The 17,202-nt window shown below is 51.4% G+C and overlaps 2 protein-coding genes across 4 annotated transcripts in view; one reads left to right on the top strand and one right to left on the bottom strand.

Moving 5' to 3' along the window:
* PPP2R2C (protein phosphatase 2 regulatory subunit Bgamma) overlaps nucleotides 1–17,202 on the bottom strand; it is an 873,451-nt gene that overhangs the window by 346,296 nt on the left and 509,953 nt on the right. The gene's annotated exons all lie outside the window — the stretch shown is intronic.
* LOC126955532 (putative MORF4 family-associated protein 1-like protein UPP) lies at nucleotides 5,799–11,654 on the top strand. Of its 3 annotated transcripts, none has more exons than XM_050792237.1 (3): nucleotides 6,176–6,925; nucleotides 7,209–8,236; nucleotides 10,178–11,654. In XM_050792237.1, the coding sequence occupies exon 1, from the start codon at nucleotides 6,433–6,435 to the stop codon at nucleotides 6,781–6,783; it is 351 nt and encodes a 116-aa protein (XP_050648194.1). In that variant the 5' UTR covers nucleotides 6,176–6,432; the 3' UTR covers nucleotides 6,784–6,925; nucleotides 7,209–8,236; nucleotides 10,178–11,654. The 3 variants fall into 3 exon arrangements, with proteins under 3 accessions (XP_050648193.1, XP_050648194.1, XP_050648195.1); XM_050792238.1 differs by having other exon boundaries at nucleotides 7,209–7,925; XM_050792236.1 differs by lacking the exon at nucleotides 10,178–11,654 and having other exon boundaries at nucleotides 5,799–6,925; nucleotides 7,209–8,265.

Consider the following 17,202-nt stretch of genomic DNA (forward strand, 5'->3'; position numbering starts at 1 on the left):
CCCTAGGCTTATCTCTGTCCAGAAACCATTTCTTAACGTTAGCATTCCTTGCCATCCTGAGAGGCTGGGAGGGAGAAACAGTGGTGATTACAAACCCGCAAGCCCCAGATCCTTCAGAGTTAAGAGTTTTGCTTGCATTTTACTCTAAGCAGCCAGAGGTCAGGCAATTCTTCAGCAGTGCCTGGAATCTGGTTCATAGGTACATGCTCTCTCTTCCACGTTTCTGCAGAGTTCAGGTATTGCTGAACTCTGATTCTGTGTAGCAGAAACCCCTTTCCTCCTGTTACTGACTGTGCCCCCTCAAAATCCATGTTGAAATCCTACCCGCAATGTGATGGGGTTAGGAGGAAGCTTTTGGGGGTGGTAAGGTCATGAGGGTGGAGCCCTTATTAGTGCCCTTATCAAAGGGACCCCAGAGAGCTCCCTCGCCCCTCCTGCCGTGTGAAAACACAGCGAAAGGGCCCTCCCTCCCCAAACACTGAATCTGCCAGTGCTTTTATCTTGGACTTTCAGCCTCCAGCACTGTAAGGAACCTTTGTTTCTAAGCCTCCCCAGGCTATGACATTCTGTTACAGCAGCCTAGTGGGCTGCAGCACCTCCAGATGCCTCGCTGTTCTTTAGGTCTCCACTGAGAGCCTTCTCAAGTCCAACAGGCTTCCTTAGTCTCTTCAGCAACCTTTGGCAGCACCCCATTTCCAGATATGGACATCTCTTTCAGTTATCTTTCTTTCTTTTTTTTTTTTTTTTTTTTTTTTTTTTTTGAGACGGAGTCTCGCTCTGTCGCCCAGGCTGGAGTGCAGTGGCGCAATCTCGGCTCACTGCAAGCTCCACCTCCCGGGTTCATGCCATTCTCCTGCCTCAGCCTCCCTAGTAGCTGGGACTACAGGCACCCGCCACCGTGCCCGGCTAATTTTTTGTATTTTTTTTAGTAGAGACGGGGTTTCACCTCGTCAGCCAGGATGGTCTCCATCTCCTGACCTTGTGATCTGCCCGCCTCGGCCTCCCAAAGTGCTGGGATTACAGGCGTGAGCCACCACTCCCGGCGTCAGTTATCTTTCTTTTTTTTGAGACGGAGTTTGGCTCTTGTTACCCAGGCTGGAGTACAATGGCGCGATCTCAGCTCACTGCAACCTCTGTCTCCCAGGTTCAAGCGATTCTCCTGCCTCAGCCTCCCGAGTAGCTGGGATTACAGGCGCTCCACACCACGCCCGGCTACTTTTTGTATTTTTAATAGAGATGGGGTTTCACCACATTGGCCAGGCTGGCCTTGAACTCCTGACCTCAGGTGATCCACCTGCCTCAGCCCCCAAAAGTGCTGGGGCGCCCGGCCAGGGATCTTTTTACATAGTCTCCACAGCATGGCAATTTCAGGGGAGCCGGACTTTGTATATGGTGACTTTGGCATCCAAATGTACAAAACCCAGGAGAGTAAGAATCAGAAGTCACCATAGCATCTCTTTGCCATATCACCTTCACAACGTCCCACCAGGCTCAAAGGGAGGAGACAGACTCCACCTCTTGATGGGGATGGCAAGGTTCTGGAAGAGCAGGTGCAACTGTTAGTAATTGCATTGTGGCTGTTTCTTGAAAATACAAGGTGCAAGACACCATGTTTTGCTGCCCCACCTGGCTAGCAGTGAACATGGAGGCAGCTTTGTCGTCGTGGCTGTGATGCGTCCCACACTCCAGTGGTTCGCATTTCCTGTACCAGACACTCCATTATGGTTGCTGCCTTTGGTGGAAGAATTTAGCCTGGCTCAGAATTCTGTCGAGCCCAGAATCTTACCAAACCCAGAATCAACACTTTTTTCAGATAAATAAATAGTAAATTCTTTTATTATTCCTAGACTATTCGTGTAATGTGGGCTAAGTAACACACAATGTGGTCTGACCAGTTATTATGTGTAATGAGTGTTAAATGGAGTGTGGAACTTACCCAGATTTTCTGAATTAACTCTGATAGATAGAAATAAATTCCACTTTCTACGTCTTTGTGCTGTTGTTTGTGTAAAAGAGACCATCCTGTGCCATAATTAAGCACTTGAGGGAAGCGCATTCTCCCAAATGGGCTGAAAGTTTACAGATGTGAATCACACATGATTGGTATGAACTAAATGGCATCGGAAGAGGTGAAATTAAGGACTTTTTAGGCCGGGCGCGGTGGCTCAAGCCTGTAATCCCAGCACTTTGGGAGGCCGAGACGGGCGGATCACGAGGTCAGGAGATCGAGACCATCCTGGCTAACACAGTGAAACCCCGTCTCTACTAAAAAATACAAAAAACTAGCCGGGCGCGGTGGCGGGCGCCTGTAGTCCCAACTACTCGGGAGGCTGAGGCAGGAGAATGGCGTGAACCCGGGAGGCGGAGCTTGCAGTGAGCTGAGATCCGGCCACTGCACTCCAGCCTGGGAGACTCCGTCTCAAAAAAAAAAAAAAAAAAAAAAAAAAAAAAATTAAGGACTTTTTTTCCTTTTGCCCTGGTTACCTCTGTCCGCATCCCCTCTTCTCAGAGTCCGATGTGGCCTACAGCTGGCAATAGCTTTGTAATCTTGATTGTAAAATGTACAAGCTGGCCGGGCACAGTGGCTCACACCTGTAATCCCAGCACTTTGGGAGGCCGAGGCAGGCAGATTGCTTGAGTTCAGTTCAAGACCAGCCTGGCAAACATGGTGAAACCACACCTCTACAAAAACTACAAAAAAAATCAGCCACGTATGGTGGTATTTGCCTGTAGTCCCAGCTATTCGGGAGGCTGAGTTGTGAGGATCACCTGAGCCAGGGAGGTCGAGGCTGCAGTGAGTTGTGATCGCACCACTGCATTCCAGCCTGGGCAGCAGAGCAAAACTCTGTCTCAAAAAAAGAAAAATAGGACACAGAAAAAACTTGGGTTTGGGTTGCAAAAGGGGTGAGAAGAGGTTTTGGAGATACAAAAGGAGTAAATATTGTTTCCTGAAGAGGGTTCTTCCAGCCACAATTTCTAAAGAGAAAATCCAGAACCTCTGGGCCTCTGAGCAAGATCCCTTCACCTGAGACTGAGCAGATGAAGACATGGGGGAAAGAAGAGATTGGCGTTTTCATGTATCTGGGATTATAATCCCACCTACGGGCATCGTTTGGCTTTTGCTGCATGAGCCACCCTAAATCTCGGTGACAACAATAAACATTCCTCATGGTCTGCAGTTTGGTTGAGAGTTGGATGATCCAGGCTGGGCTCAGTAATGGTCTGTGGGCCACCTGGTCTAGGCTAGGCCTGTCCAGGGCAGCTTGGTTCTCTATTTCTCTCACCATCTTCCCAAGAACAGTGAGGTGACCCAGCCTGTTCTTCTCATAGCGAAGGCAGAGACGCAGAGGAAAGCGAGCCTAACTGTGAAAGCCTCTTTCAGACCTGTGCTTGTGTCCTCTCTGTGAACCTCTCATTGGCCAAAGCAAGACACGAGGCAAAGAACACGGATGCAGGAAGGGGTGGGGAATTGGGGTCACTTATACTACCTACCACAATCTGTGCCCACTGCCCCCATTGTTCATGTAAAATTTGCCACCCCCATGTAAGGACCCCCCTCCTAGTTTCTTCCAATCACAGCCTCAAGCAAGATGTTTACGATCTTGTGAGCCACATCAGGTCCTAATATGGCTTTTACTGGTCTAGAAGCTTATGAACTTTTTGAAAAGACAAGTTATTGTCCACTTAGACCCAATATACAGTGACAAGACAGGGACAGGATAAGGTCCCTTGGTAAGGGAAGAATGAAGGGGTGAAATAGTAGTCACATAGCCATTTTGAAACTCGTGGAGTCAACATTGCCAGGTCCTCTACTTTAAAGCTAGGGAATGTAAGGCTTTCGTTCTGCAACCTAGAAGTGGCATAGCAGCACAGGAGTTGGCAAACATTTTCTGTAAAGATCTAAACAGTAAATAGGCTTTGTGGGCCACATACAGTCTCTATCACATATTCCTCTTTCTCCTTTTCTTTTTTAAAGATATGAAAGTCTTTCTTAGTTTAGGAGCTGCAGTTTGCCATTGGGCCCCACACACTGGCCTGCACTGACACATCCTTCTTTCTCTGTCACACTTCTGAAAAGGGCATTTTAAAATGCACCAATTTGGGCTACTGAGCCTGCTTTCTGCTGGTGGAAAGATTGGGAGTCTAGAAGTCCTTTCACACTTTGAACAGTTGCAGTCTCTTTCCATTCAAGCTAGAGCATTTTTGCTAATCTGTTCACCTTGAAACTTTTGTGAGTTTCCGTGTATTTTATTCCATTCCACTCATACCAAGAGACAATTCTTTTTGAGGTGTGTTTAGCTCTCTAGACTTAATTACTGCTGTGTTTGTCACATTGGCTGCAGTGAGATCGTGACATTAGGATTCCTGGGAGCCTGTGGTGGGCAGAATTTAAGACGGCTCCTCCATGATCTTCACTCTCTGGGTGAAAACCGTCGGTCAGCCCACACCCAGGATTGTTGATCAGTGCTGAAGGTCGTGAGGCTGTTTTTAGCAGAGTCTAAAACTTATGCAAAGCAGTAATTATAATTGAGCAAGCAAAATTGTCCTTTAACATGGAATCAATGCTGTTACACAATCACATAAGCCCTATCTTAGTCGGTTCAGGCTGCTCTAACAGAATACCAGAAATTGGGTGTCTTCTAAATAACAGAAATGTATTTTCTGAGTTCTGAAGGCTGAGCAGTACAAGATCATGGTGCCAGCAGGTTTGGTGTCTGGTGAGGGCCCACTTCTGGTTCACAGAAGTCCATATTTTTGCTGTAACCTCCCATGGCAGAAGGGGTAAGGTGGCCCTCTGGAGTTGTTTTATGAGGGTGCTAATCCCATTCATGAAAGCTGAGCCTTCATGACCACATCACCCCCAAAGACCCCACCCCCAATATCATTACATTGGGGATTCCTTTGCAACATATGAACTTTGGGGGGACTCACATATTTGGACCATGGTGAGCCCCTTAAAAGCAGAGTTTTCTCCAGCTGGGAGCAGAAGGCGATGACAAAGAGCCTGGAAGGATAAGAAGGATCCGACATGCTCTTACTGGCTTTGAAGATGGAGAGGGCCACCTGTAAGGACCAGAGAGTGACCTGCAGGAGCTGAGAGTGACCCCTGGCCATCAAGCTTGGAGGGTCCCCTTAATTTTCTGCTAGAGGTACACAGTCAATGAACCTAGACACAATGACATGCTTAATAAAGATCTCTTGGGAAATGAGCAGTAAAGCAACATTGATTGGGCTCCTGCTGTATGCCAAGCCCATTTCGAGCTGTGAGGAAACAGAGCAGAGGCGCTTACACAGTCCAGTGAAGAAAGAAATCTTCCAGAATGATTCATAAGGACATATTCAGAGCCTGGCAGGGCTGAGGAAACAGCGGTGAATCAGACTCACTTTGGCCTTGGGGTGCCCACGGTGGGTAAAGCCAGACTCCGACTCACACCCAAAGTCACAGGCAGAGTGAAGCTTATACCTTTCGGAAAAAAGTAGGGGGAGGCTGGGTCACAGCCGTCAGCATCAGCACCTAGGCCGCAGCTCTGTGTTCCAGGAGCATCTGCTGGAGGCAAGAGGGAGCGGAGGCCCTGGCTGGGGGCAAATCCCAACGCTGTGAGGACCTGGCTTCGCGGAGCCTGGAATATTCTAACGGGACCACTGAATTCGGTTATTATTTTTATTTATTTTGAGATAGGGTCTCGCTCTGTCACTGGGCTGGGGTGCAGTGGCACGATCAGGCGTTCAGAGCTCACTGCAGTCTCGACCTCCTGGGCTTAAGCAATTCTCCCCGGCTCAGCCTCTCAAGTGGCTGGGACTACAGGTGCGCGCCACCACGCCCAGCTAATTTCTTCTGTTCTTTTGTAGGATTTTTCCCCTTGTTGCCCAGGCCGGTGTGGAACTCCTGAGCTCAAGGAATCCTCTCACTTCAGCCTCCCTAAGTGCTGGGATTATAGGCGTAAGCCACGCGCCCCGACTGGGTGTTTATGATTTAGAATGTTGGGAACTTAGAGCAGTGCTTGGGACACGGTTATCAGCGTCAGCTGTTTCCTTAAACTAACGTGAAGTCGACTTCAACCTTCCAGCAGTGTGGCCCTAGAATCAACACCCAGGGAGCAGCGGCCCTAGTGCGGGCGGTGACGCGGGGTGCGCATGCGTGCGGGGGTATGCGGGTGCGCCAGTGCGCGTGCGCGCGCAGGGCCGCCGAGGCGGGATCCCCGAATGCGGTTCTCGCTCGCTGCGTGGCGGTAAAGGACCCCGGGTGTCGTAAAAGGGCCGCAGTGGCAGCGCCCCGGCCGACGGCTGTTATCTCATTTTGGACGCCGTCCTCGCTGCGAAAAGTTGGGGCAACCTGTTGCTAGTCTGTTCGTTGGTGACAGCGAGGCTTCCGCGCTCGCTGCTCGTGGGCAGCCCCGCCGTGGCCCGCGGGCTGGAAGAGGCGGCGGCGTGATGCGGCCTGTGGACGCGGATGAGGCGCGGGAGCCCCGCGAGGACCCGGGCAGCCCGCTGAGCCCGGTGGCCCGCGCCGGCCGCGAGGACCTGGCCTCCCTGGAGCGCGAGCGCGCCCGGGCGCACTGGCGGGCCCGCAGGAAGCTGCTGGAGATCCAGAGCCTGCTCGACGCCATCAAGAGCGAGGTGGAGGCGGAGGAGCGGGGCGCCCGGGCCCCTGCACCCAGCCCGCGCGCGGAGGCGGAGGAGCGGGTGGCTCGGCTGTGTGCCGAGGCGGAGAGGAAGGCCGCGGAGGCGGCGCGGATGGGCAGAAGGATCGTGGAGCTGCACCAGCGGATCGCTGGCTGCTAGTGCTGCTGAGCCGGCGGGGTCGCGCGGGGAGGAGCCGAATCCGGCGGGGAGTGTCCCGCGTGGAAGGCGCTGGGCAGGCAGGGAGGGGAGCGCAGAGCCGTGCCACTCTCTCCGCCGAGTTGGTTTCATTCTTTTTTCATAGGTAATTAGAGAAAATAATTTGATAGGTTGTTGTAAAGAGTCATGACCACTTAAAGTATTTGCAGGACGTAGACCTGCTCTGTCAGTAGGTGGGGGGAGAGAGGTGTGAAGCGGAGGTACATGCTGGAAACCTGTGAATGTTATGAGATTGGAGCGTTTGCGATGACCTTCCTGCAGGTGGTAGCATTGTGCACAGGTAGTTGGGTTTGTTTGACTCCTGGATATGAGAATATCAAGCTCAAAATTTATGTTGTGATGATGAATTTCTCCCACTTGTACTTTAGGTGGCCGACTGACGAACTGTGTTCACCTGATAAGGATTCCTGGCCGTTTGGACAGGCTCATACCAAGAGAGCCTTTCGTTTTGTCTCCCCTGTTTTTCTGCCTGCGTTTTCTCCACGTTAGCCACTCAATTTCCAGTAGCATCCTGGCGGATGACTTCAGCATTAGATGGTCAGGTGTATTTTTTGATTAATAGGTGCATTCAGTTTGGAAAAGACAGCTTTTCATTAACGTCCCACGTAAAGGAATATGGCCTATACGGTACGTACGCTGCTGCGTGGTCATATTTGTTCCTGTGATCTTACTGTATTTTCAAAGTTGGGAAATATACATACCGTGTGCTTTGCAATTGTTTTATGCTTCCTGGAATTTGGGGATTCACGAGAGACTTGAGGTTAGAGTTCTGCAAGAGAGAAGACACTACATGATTGCAGCTGCTACATCAAGAACCCAAGCCCCAGTCAAGGTTGTGAATACGACTTTGGATGAGATTGAGAAGGCCCAGTGGACGGTTGGTCTTGAAGAGTGGCAGTGTATGGACTTGAGGACCTCACCAGACCATCAGATCAAAGGAGGAGAGCTGTTTTGCGTGGTTTTTTGTTGTTGTTGATTTTATAGCATTTTGCTTTTTCCTGGAATGTAATTTTCCTATGACATGTTAACCGGTGCACATCGTGTAACCTGTCTGGTGAGCAACCTACAATTGGGATGAGTTCTAGGTACATGCGTTTGCTGACTTTGGGGTAAACTTTGTTAAAATACAGTCTCTGCCACAAATGCATGTGAACTGTTCAGGGGCCCAGAGTGGCGGAGGAAGGAAAGCTTCAAGCTGGCCATGGGGGTCCCAAACAGTCATTCCAGGCTTTGATGATGACTAGCCTAGGTCATTAGAGCCCAGACTCCACAGAGACTAAAATCAGAGCTCTGCCTTGTTGTGATAAAGTTCCTTTGCTTGGAAAAACAAATGCTGAAAGCCAGTTTTTAAACTCTTTGTGCAGATGACCAAAGCAATTGACTTGGCCAGGAAAAGGTAAGATAAATAAACATTTTTCAAAATGAGTTTCTCCTTGATAGTGGTCACTGTCAAATGGAGGTGAATTGCTTCTGACTTAGGAGTTGTTCAAAGCCTGTAGCCCAGAATGGGGTTTGAGCTGCAGAAGGGGAAGAAAGCAGACCTAGGGTAGGAAGCGGGTGCCTCATGAGGCCATGTGGTCTGGCCCCAGCCTTAGGAGAGCTGAAGTCCATTCAGGCAACTAGTATTCCCGGTGACCACAGAGCTCCACACTATGCCAGGCACTAGGACTTTCTTGGAGAGACTATCTAGCGGGTTGAGACAGATCTGAAGACATAATTACAGTACAGTGTTCGCAGTGCTGGTCTTTGATTCAACACATAAATTGAGCACCTACAGAGGCTGAGGCTACCTGACTGAACAGATTGCTTGTAAAATTGCATCTGAGGGCCAGGCACGGTGGTTTGTGCCTTTAATCCCAATTCTTTGGGAGGCCTGAGCAGGAGGATTGCTTGAGGCCAGGAGTTTGAGATCAGCCTGGGCAACATGGTGAGACCCTGTCTCTAATAGAAAAAAAAAAGTTGTATCTGTTATTCATAAGATGCTTAGTATTGTGTCTGGCCATAGTAAGTGCTGCCTAAGTATTTGTTAGATAACCCCTAAATGAGGAAAGCAGGACAAAAATGATATGTACCCATATTAGATAGTGTAAGTTCTGTGGGGGAAAAAATGGCATTGGGGGATCAGGTGTGGGGTTTCTAGTTGATTTGCATGGTCAGGTGACATGTCTGATACGACATTTGAGTGAAGGCTGATGTGTGGAATATACATGGGTGTCTAGGGAAAGAGTCTTCTAGACACAGGAATCAAGCAGGGTAAAAAGGAGAGGAACAGCATGAAGCCCCAGTGGGAAGGGAGGAAGCGGTGGGCACTGAGGTCAGAGGGAGAAGTGGCTGGATGCGAAGCTGGTGGGGGGTTGCCAGCCGAGGAGCGATGGGAGCTGACCATCTGTGAAGAGGTGGCTGCCGTGCTCAGGCCTGATAGTGGGAGACAAGGACAAGAGGGGGCAGCGCGGGGAGTGGGGGGCGGCGCGGGGAGTGGGGGGCGGCGTGGAGAGTGGAGCACGAACTCGGTGGTGGCGGTTGTGGACTGCATTGGGAAGGTGCCGAGGGCCTGCCTGTGGACACGAGAGGATTCAGCAACCCTTCTGAGGCTCGGGACCTGAGCGCCTATTTAGTACCATTTGTCAAACAAACTGGGCCACTTCTGAAAGTGAAGGGTGGCTCTATTAATAGAAATTCATTTGGGACTGCAGATGTAAACAAGGACTTTCACAGGCAAAGAGGTGCTTACTCTGTTTGGTGGGAGGACTTAGGGAGGAGTCCCCTCAGACCCACTGACTCTTGCTCTGAGCAGGAAGCATGGGCGCAGCTACACAAACAGCACCCCAAGCACGGGGAACACGAAACAGGCCAGGGGCCTAGCGTGGCCTGCAGAGGCCACCAGTGGGTGGAAACAGGGCGGTGGAGAATGGGGGGATCCTTCTGGAGACCTGTCTTTGAGTCTTGTGTCTCAGGTAAGGCAGGTGTGCTTACAGGTAAATACCTTTCCTTTTTTAAAAAAATTATCCCTGGGATTGTTAAATTTGCTTTAGCAAACTCATAAAGAGGAACATCATTCTATAGGATGTCAGTGGGATGGAAGGAGTAGAAGTCTAAGTAATGGTAGAAGTCAAAGACCACACAAAGGGGCCAGAAGGGAAATATTTTGCACTGGCCTATTGCCTCTGTTACCTCCCAGCCCAATTCCCTAAGCTCCCGCCAGTGTCAGGACACTGAGGATGTGCAAATGAGAAAACAAAAACCTGTATGACAAGAATCCACTTAGGATTAGGCACTTAACATACCTTATCTAATTTTCACAAATATCAGAGGTCATTTTATTATCCCCATTGTTCAGGTGAGGAAACTTCAGCCGAAAACAAAAGAGAAAACGAGCCTCAGAACCTTGCCTGGAAGAATTCAACTGGTGCCAAAGCTCTGTCACAACATCAGTAGCTCCTGGTGCGCCGTCTGCTTCCTCGACCCCCAGCAGGCACATCGGTCATGATGGTTTTCGAACCAATGGTTCAGAATGCTGAGTACTTGAGAGAGGGCTGCAGCAACAAGCGTGGGACTGAGTTTCTGGCCTCACAGAATGTTCCATGACAGACCCTCTTTGACTGACAAGGTGTGAGGTGTCGCTCAGGCTGAGTGAGATTCAGGGGCCTGAATGCAGGCATCCACCCTCTGCTCAGGTCCCATGTTCCAGATGTCTTCTGGACACCAACCAGTGGATGTCATAGGATGGATTCACCTCTTTGTTGATGTATTCATCCAGTGTGTTTTGCTGGCGATATACTAGGTCCTTGGGACACCAAGGAGCAGTTGGCTCCTTGGCACTGGAGTCATTGATTCATTTGTTCAAGTATTCTTTGAATAGGTACTGAAGACTTAGCATGCGCCAGGCCTGGAGTGGACATGACAGCCATCCTCTTGCACAGCTGCTGCCTTCAGAGGGTTTGCACCCTAGTGGGTGAGATGGCCACTTAGCAGCCCCTGCCTGTGGGTGAGAAGTGCTGAGCGTGAGCAAAGCCTAGGGTGGGTGGTATCTGCCCAGCCAGGCAATAGACAAGGCTCCTTCCCTGAGGGGTCACAGATCATGTGTTACATGGTTTAAGCCATGTGGGGATGTGGGCAGGGGAAGGGAAGGTATGTAGAAGGTTCCAATCTGGCTGGGTGCAGTGGCTCACGCCTGTAATCCCAGCACTTTGGGAGGCCGACGTGGGCAGATCACGAGGTCAGGAGATCGAGACCATGATGGCTAACACAGTGAAACCCCATCTATACTAAAAATACAAAAAATTAGCCAGGCATGGTGGCAGGTGCCTGTAGTCCCAGCTACTCGGGAGGCTGAGGCAGGAGAATGGCGTGAACCCAGGAGGTGGAGCTTGCAGTGAGCCGAGATCGTGCCTCTGCACTCCAGCTTGGGCGACAGAGCGCGACTCCATCTCAAAAAATAAAAAAATAAAAAGGTTCCAATCTAACTGACCCCATCCTGTCAGCAGAGAACAGCTGAGGCCCAGCCCTCTACATTTGCATGTTTCCTCATCCTGCCTGACTCCTTTGATGAAGGCGGTTTGGATCTTGGGTGCCATGATGGTAAGAGCTGAGTTCGTGAACTTTGCATCTTAGGAGTCAAGGGCAATATCCTGTGTATGAGCCTAGAGGAAGGGAACACACTTGGGGAGGAAGAGCCCCGACCCCGCTGTACACCAGACTGCAGACAGCACACAAGGTGTGGACCGGGGTCCGGAAGGCAGTTCCATTCCTGGCTGTGCTGATTACTCACCCTGTGGCCATCTCTTTGGGGGCCACCATAAAATGATAGATTTGCACTGTTTTCTCTGAGTTTCCTTGTAACCTTGACATTTCATTTGACTCAGATTCATGTAAAGTAACCAGCCACCTCTTGGGCAGTTTTAGCCTTGCTCCTTGAGGTAGCACCTTGAAGACTGGTATCTGAGGCCCTCTCAGAGACTTGGAATTTCATTGTATGGTCTGGCCACACTAGCACTTCCAAGTAGGTCCTATATTGGGACTAAGAGTCTCATTAGCAGAAGATTCCTGGGTTCCAGAGATGCCCTGAGACTACAACTGGATAAAGATTGCTGAACAGATGAAATTGATATTTGATCATTCTCCCCATTGATTATGTCATATTACAACATAATTCTTGGGTATTCAAAGGCATCCTGGACTTGGGTCAGGGTGTGCCCATCAGTCTTATTATTTGTTCCATGTCCTGTAAGTCAGACACATTTTTCTGTGTTTCTTAATTCCCACAGTCATGGTTGCACATATACTCTGAGACATGGAAGAATGAAGAGTTCCTTAATATGGTCCCTTGAGTCATTGCACTCTGACAAACCAGTCCTCTTATCTTCCTCAGGTTTGTTTCCTCTCTTTCTTGAAAGAATTTTGCTGGGTATATAATTTTAGGTTGGCGAGTAGTTTCTCTTGGTGTCATTAACATATTATTTCACTAACTTTGGCTTCTATGGTTGAGAATTCAGCTGTCACTCCAGTGTTTGGCCCTTAGAATGGAATTGAAGTCTGGGCCCCAGACCACAAAGTGCAGAGTGGGCAGGCTTCTGCGGCCCCCCAGTCCAGTTTCTCGGTGCTCCTTCACTCCTGGCCACCTGGCTGCTTTGCTGTTTCCTGGCCGTGGCAAGCATGTGGTGTGGCCCCAGGGCCTCTGCCCATGTCTAATCCCCTGACTGGGACACTACTGCAGCTGAACCATGGTAAAAGTGGACAGAGAAAACATGAAGCATTCTTTGGAGAAGTTCTGCTGTGACGTGGCAGAGGAATAGGGTCACTGCAGAGGTAGCTGAAGGGAAGGTGTCTTTCTGTGTGTGACCATGTGTGATGTGGACAGCTGCACCGACTGACGGGACTGACCTGGTGCTGCAGGACAGACGGGATGCAGGTAGCACAGCTGCAGGCAGCAGACAGGGTGGCCCCTGCAGCTCCACCTGCAGGTCCCTGCCTCCCTCTGCACCTTGCAGAGTCCCTTCTCTGGCATCAGCCAGTTCCCATAACCCCATCCCCAACCTAATTCAATGAAGCCAGCAGCCAGAAGTGCGCCCGCATTGACACTTCATTTCTAGAACATTTCCTTTGGGAACATTCCAACCACGACCCAAATGCCGCCCCCCCAAACCCCCAGCCCTCTCCCTGCTTTCTCCCAGAGTTGTGAACTTCAAGTTCTAGGGCACCCCAAGCAGCTTAGGCTCCCCTCATACAGCTTTCCCCACACTTTAGTCTGCCAAGCCTTCTGTGGCCTCTCGGGGCCCTCTCCCTCCTGGGGCAGTCCAGTTTGTTCTGAAGTTACATGTTGGATGATGATGGTTTATGAGCCCTGACCCAGGAGCCTTTGCCCCAGGGCCTCCAGGGGAGCTGGCCTGAAAAGCTTCCACAAAAAGGAGGCCAAGTTCTGTCCTCCCCGAGTGGCGTCAGTGCCCTGGGCGCAAGGGCTCCCCCTGCCAGCTGCCCCCAGCCCCTGTGCAGCCCTCTGCTGACGGTGGAGAGCCCTCGCCGCCATTCAGCAGGCTGCCCCGAGTGCACTCAGCAGGTGCGCCTGCAGCGTGGAGGTGTGCAGGCAGGTGCAGTTCATGACCAAACGATGGTCGTGCTGTTTCTTAGTCAAGCTCACAGAAGCCCAGGCTCACCCCACTCGGATCACAGGCAGCAGTCCTCTCAAGGCTCTGCCTGAGCACAGATGATAACAGATGGGGACTTCAGAACCCTTATCCGTGTGCAGTCTAGGGGACACGTGGTGGACAGCCTTTTGCGGGGGGATGTTTGATGTGCTACTTAGACTCCACAAAGGTCCCTTTGGAGAACTCATCCTGCAGGTCCGCTGTACTGGAGAAGGCACCAGTCTCGTCAGTGGCCAATCCAAGGAGCGTCATTTCCCAACTTTTTCATTATTCTCAGGATGCTATCAGCCCAGCCCTCCTGAGAGGTCCAACAACTGTGGCTGGAAGAGGGGAGCCCTTGTTAAAAGAAGACATTCCCAGCTGCCATCCAGAGCTCATAAAACCAAGTGTTGGGGGCTGTGGGGCGGCTGGGCAGTGTTCTTTGCATTGCTTTGCTCTGGTCCTGGTGCAGGTGGAGGGAGGTGAGCAGAAGATACGTTCCCATTGTGTCTTCTGCATCTGTGAGCTGTACAGCTGTGGGGAGGGCACCAGGCCTTTCTGAATATCTCTCCCCACCCGTAAGATGGGCATGGTACCCCCTGCCTGTATCCCTGCCAGAACTGCTAGGATGACTGATTGGAGAAAACTTTGCCCTAGATTAGGGATTAAATTTTTCGCTAAGGAGCCAGATAGTAAATGCCATAAGAAGACCGGGCGTGGTGGCTCATGCCTGTAATCCCAGCACTTCAGGAGGCCGGGGTGGGTGGATCACTTGAGGTCAGGAGTTCAAGACCAGCCTGGTCACCATGGTGAGACCCCCGTCTCTACTACAAAAAAAAAAAAAAAAAAAAAAAAATTAGCTGGGTGTGGTGGCATGCACCTGTAACCCCAGCTACTCAGGAGGCTGAGGCAAGAGAATTGCTTGAACCTGGGAGGCGGAGGTGGCAGTGAGCCAAGGTGGTGCCACTGCACTCCAGCCTGGGAGACAGAGTGAGAGTCTGTCTCAAAACAAAACAAAACAGAAAAAGTAAATGCTATAAGGTCTCTGTCACGGCTGCTGAACCTGAATAAGTCCAGTAAGATAATGCACCCCGGCCGGGCGCAGTGGCTCAAGCCTGTAATCCCAGCACTTTGGGAGGCCGAGACGGGCAGATCACGAGGTCAGGAGATCGAGACCATCCTGGCTAACACGGTGAAACCCCGTCTCTACTAAAAAAATACAAAAACTAGCCGGGCGAGGTGGCGGGCGCCTGTAGTCCCAGCTACTCTGGAGGCTGAGGCAGGAGAATGGCGTAAACCCGGGAGGCGGAGCTTGCAGTGAGCTGAGATCCGGCCACTGCACTCCAGCCTGGGCGACAGAGCGAGACTCTGTCTCAAAAAAAAAAAAAAAAGATAATGCACCCCACTGGCAGGTTAGTGGAGAAAGGAAAACACATGAAGGTCTCATTAGACACAGAAAAGGCATTTCACGCAATCTAGTACGAGAACACTCATTTCAAAACTTCTCACCCACTAGTACTAGGTGGATAAAGTTGTACACTTACAACCTGCGGGAAACATTCTCCTTATGCCGGGGGACAATGAAGCCATGCCATGTAACATGATGGCAGCAGGGTGCTTGTGGCTGGAGCAGGAGGGCTGGGGCAGGGAGCAGTGGGGCAGAGATTTGGTTGGCAGTTTGGTTGGTTTTAAATAAACCTTTACCACCCATGCACCTGGGAAACAATCATGACTCACACCAGCCAGCTCTCCTCACCTAGTTGCAGAGAGCAGCCCAGGTCTGTTGTGGGCAGCAGAGTTTGGCAGGACGCTGACCCTCACCTTGACCCTGACCCCTCCAGTCCTCCACCCTCTGTCTCTCCTCTCCCAGCCCTGCCCACATACCACCCACAGCTCCAGGAAAGGGGCCCCTGTCCTGGGCTGGGCTCCAGGCATTCAGAGGTGGGTTGGACTCACCCTTGGCCTTTGCAGAGCTCCCAGGCCACGGGCAGGGCCGGCGCTGGTAGAGAGGGAGGCCCTCACCAAAGGGAACAGAACGAGAAGGACGAGACCGCCTTGCTGGACTGCAGTGGAAAGCGTGCGGGGAGGGCTCGGGTCGAAAGGCGAGCTGTGCCAGAGCAGGACAGTGGCCGTGGTGCCCCTGAGCCTAGGAAGGAAGATGCGCGCCTTCTCGCTGCTGCACACGCCAGTGCTGACTCCTACAAGCCGGGGCGTGTGGCAGCGTTCTTCTGGAAGAAACCACAGCCACTGTTAGGAGTTGCCCCAGACCGAGGGCTGGGCCTGGATCGGGTGAGGGTTTCCGTTTCATCAGGTGCTCTTCTAATCTCGCTTAAATTTTCTAAACCTGCTTGACAGCCTCTTTATTTAGTTGCTAATATCAACAAAATGTATCTGAGTAGCAAGATTAGACTCCATTTTTTGTTTAGTTATTTATACTTCGTAGTGTTTAAAAAACTAATAAAAGTAATACTAGGCCAGGTGTGGTGGTTCAGGCCTGTAATCCCAGTGCTTTGTGAGGCTTGCTTGAGCCAAGGAGTTCAAGACCAGCCTGGGTAACATAGCAAGGCCCCGTCTCTACAAAAAGAATTTTTAAAAAATTAGTCCCCACTACTCAGGAGGCTGAAGCAGGAGGATGATTTGAGCCCAGGAGTTTGAGGCTGCAGTGAGCTGTGATCACACCACTGCACTCCAGCCTGGGCAGCAGAGTGAGACTCTGTCTCTAAAAAATTTAAAAAGTAATATTATACTTTTTTTTTTTTTTTTTTTTTGAGACAGAGTCTCACTCTGTCACCCAGGCTGGAATGCAGTGGCTCAATCTTTGCTCACTGCAACCTCCAACTCCTGGGCTCGAGCGATTCTCCTGCCTCAGCCTCCCGAGTAGCTGGGATTATTACAGGCACCTACCACCACGCCTGGCTAATATTTGTATTTTTAGTAGAGATGGGGTTTCACCATGTTCGAGAAAGTCACCTCGAACCCCTGACCTCAGGTGATCCACCCACCTCGGCCTCCCAAAGTGCTAGGATTACAGGCATGAGCCACCGCGCCTGGCCACTCATTTTTAGAAATAAAGGTTAAAGGTAAAACATGTAAGCATTCAGATGCTTCAACTTTAGTCTCATTTCCGGGAGTCCGTCTAAAGCAAGAGGGGCTGGGCGGGGTTGCTCAGCAGCAGTCCCCGTCTGCACACCTCCAGGAACAGGCGCCACGGTGTCGCAATCACAGGCGCTGGCTGAGGGAAAACGTCTCGTGCACTTTATTCCGGGTCTTCACAGCCCCCCATGAGGCAGATGCCAGCGTGGCTCTGCGCAGCTCCCCTTCAGACTCCCGGTTCCAGAACAAACCGCTGCTCCGCTCACAAGGACGAGAGACTCCCCTGCTCTGCCGCCACTTCAGGAGACAGCGGGCACCTGCTGAGGCTGAGATCTGGGGAAACAGCTCCTCTTTCCCGAGCTGGCAGGGCTGGGAGTGGCTGCACCTCATAGACCAATTCCAGGGAGTAGGACCCGTGAGCCCCCTTCTGGTCCCAGACCCAAGCCAGCTTCTCCAACCCAGCTTTCCTGTGAACAGGATGGCCAGGCTGTGGCTCTGGGGTCTTCCCAAGGGAAGGAGGAGGCAGGGGGCTTGCACACCCGCAGGCTTCGCCCTACTCCTCCCTGCCCCACCTCTCTTGCCTGCACCGTGGGCTGGCGGGTTGGTCCCCACCTGGATGCCACAGCACCTCCTCCAGGGCAGGGGCCAC

This window comes from Macaca thibetana, chromosome 5 (assembly GCF_024542745.1).
Source record: "Macaca thibetana thibetana isolate TM-01 chromosome 5, ASM2454274v1, whole genome shotgun sequence".
Classification (NCBI taxonomy): Eukaryota; Metazoa; Chordata; class Mammalia; order Primates; family Cercopithecidae; genus Macaca; species Macaca thibetana.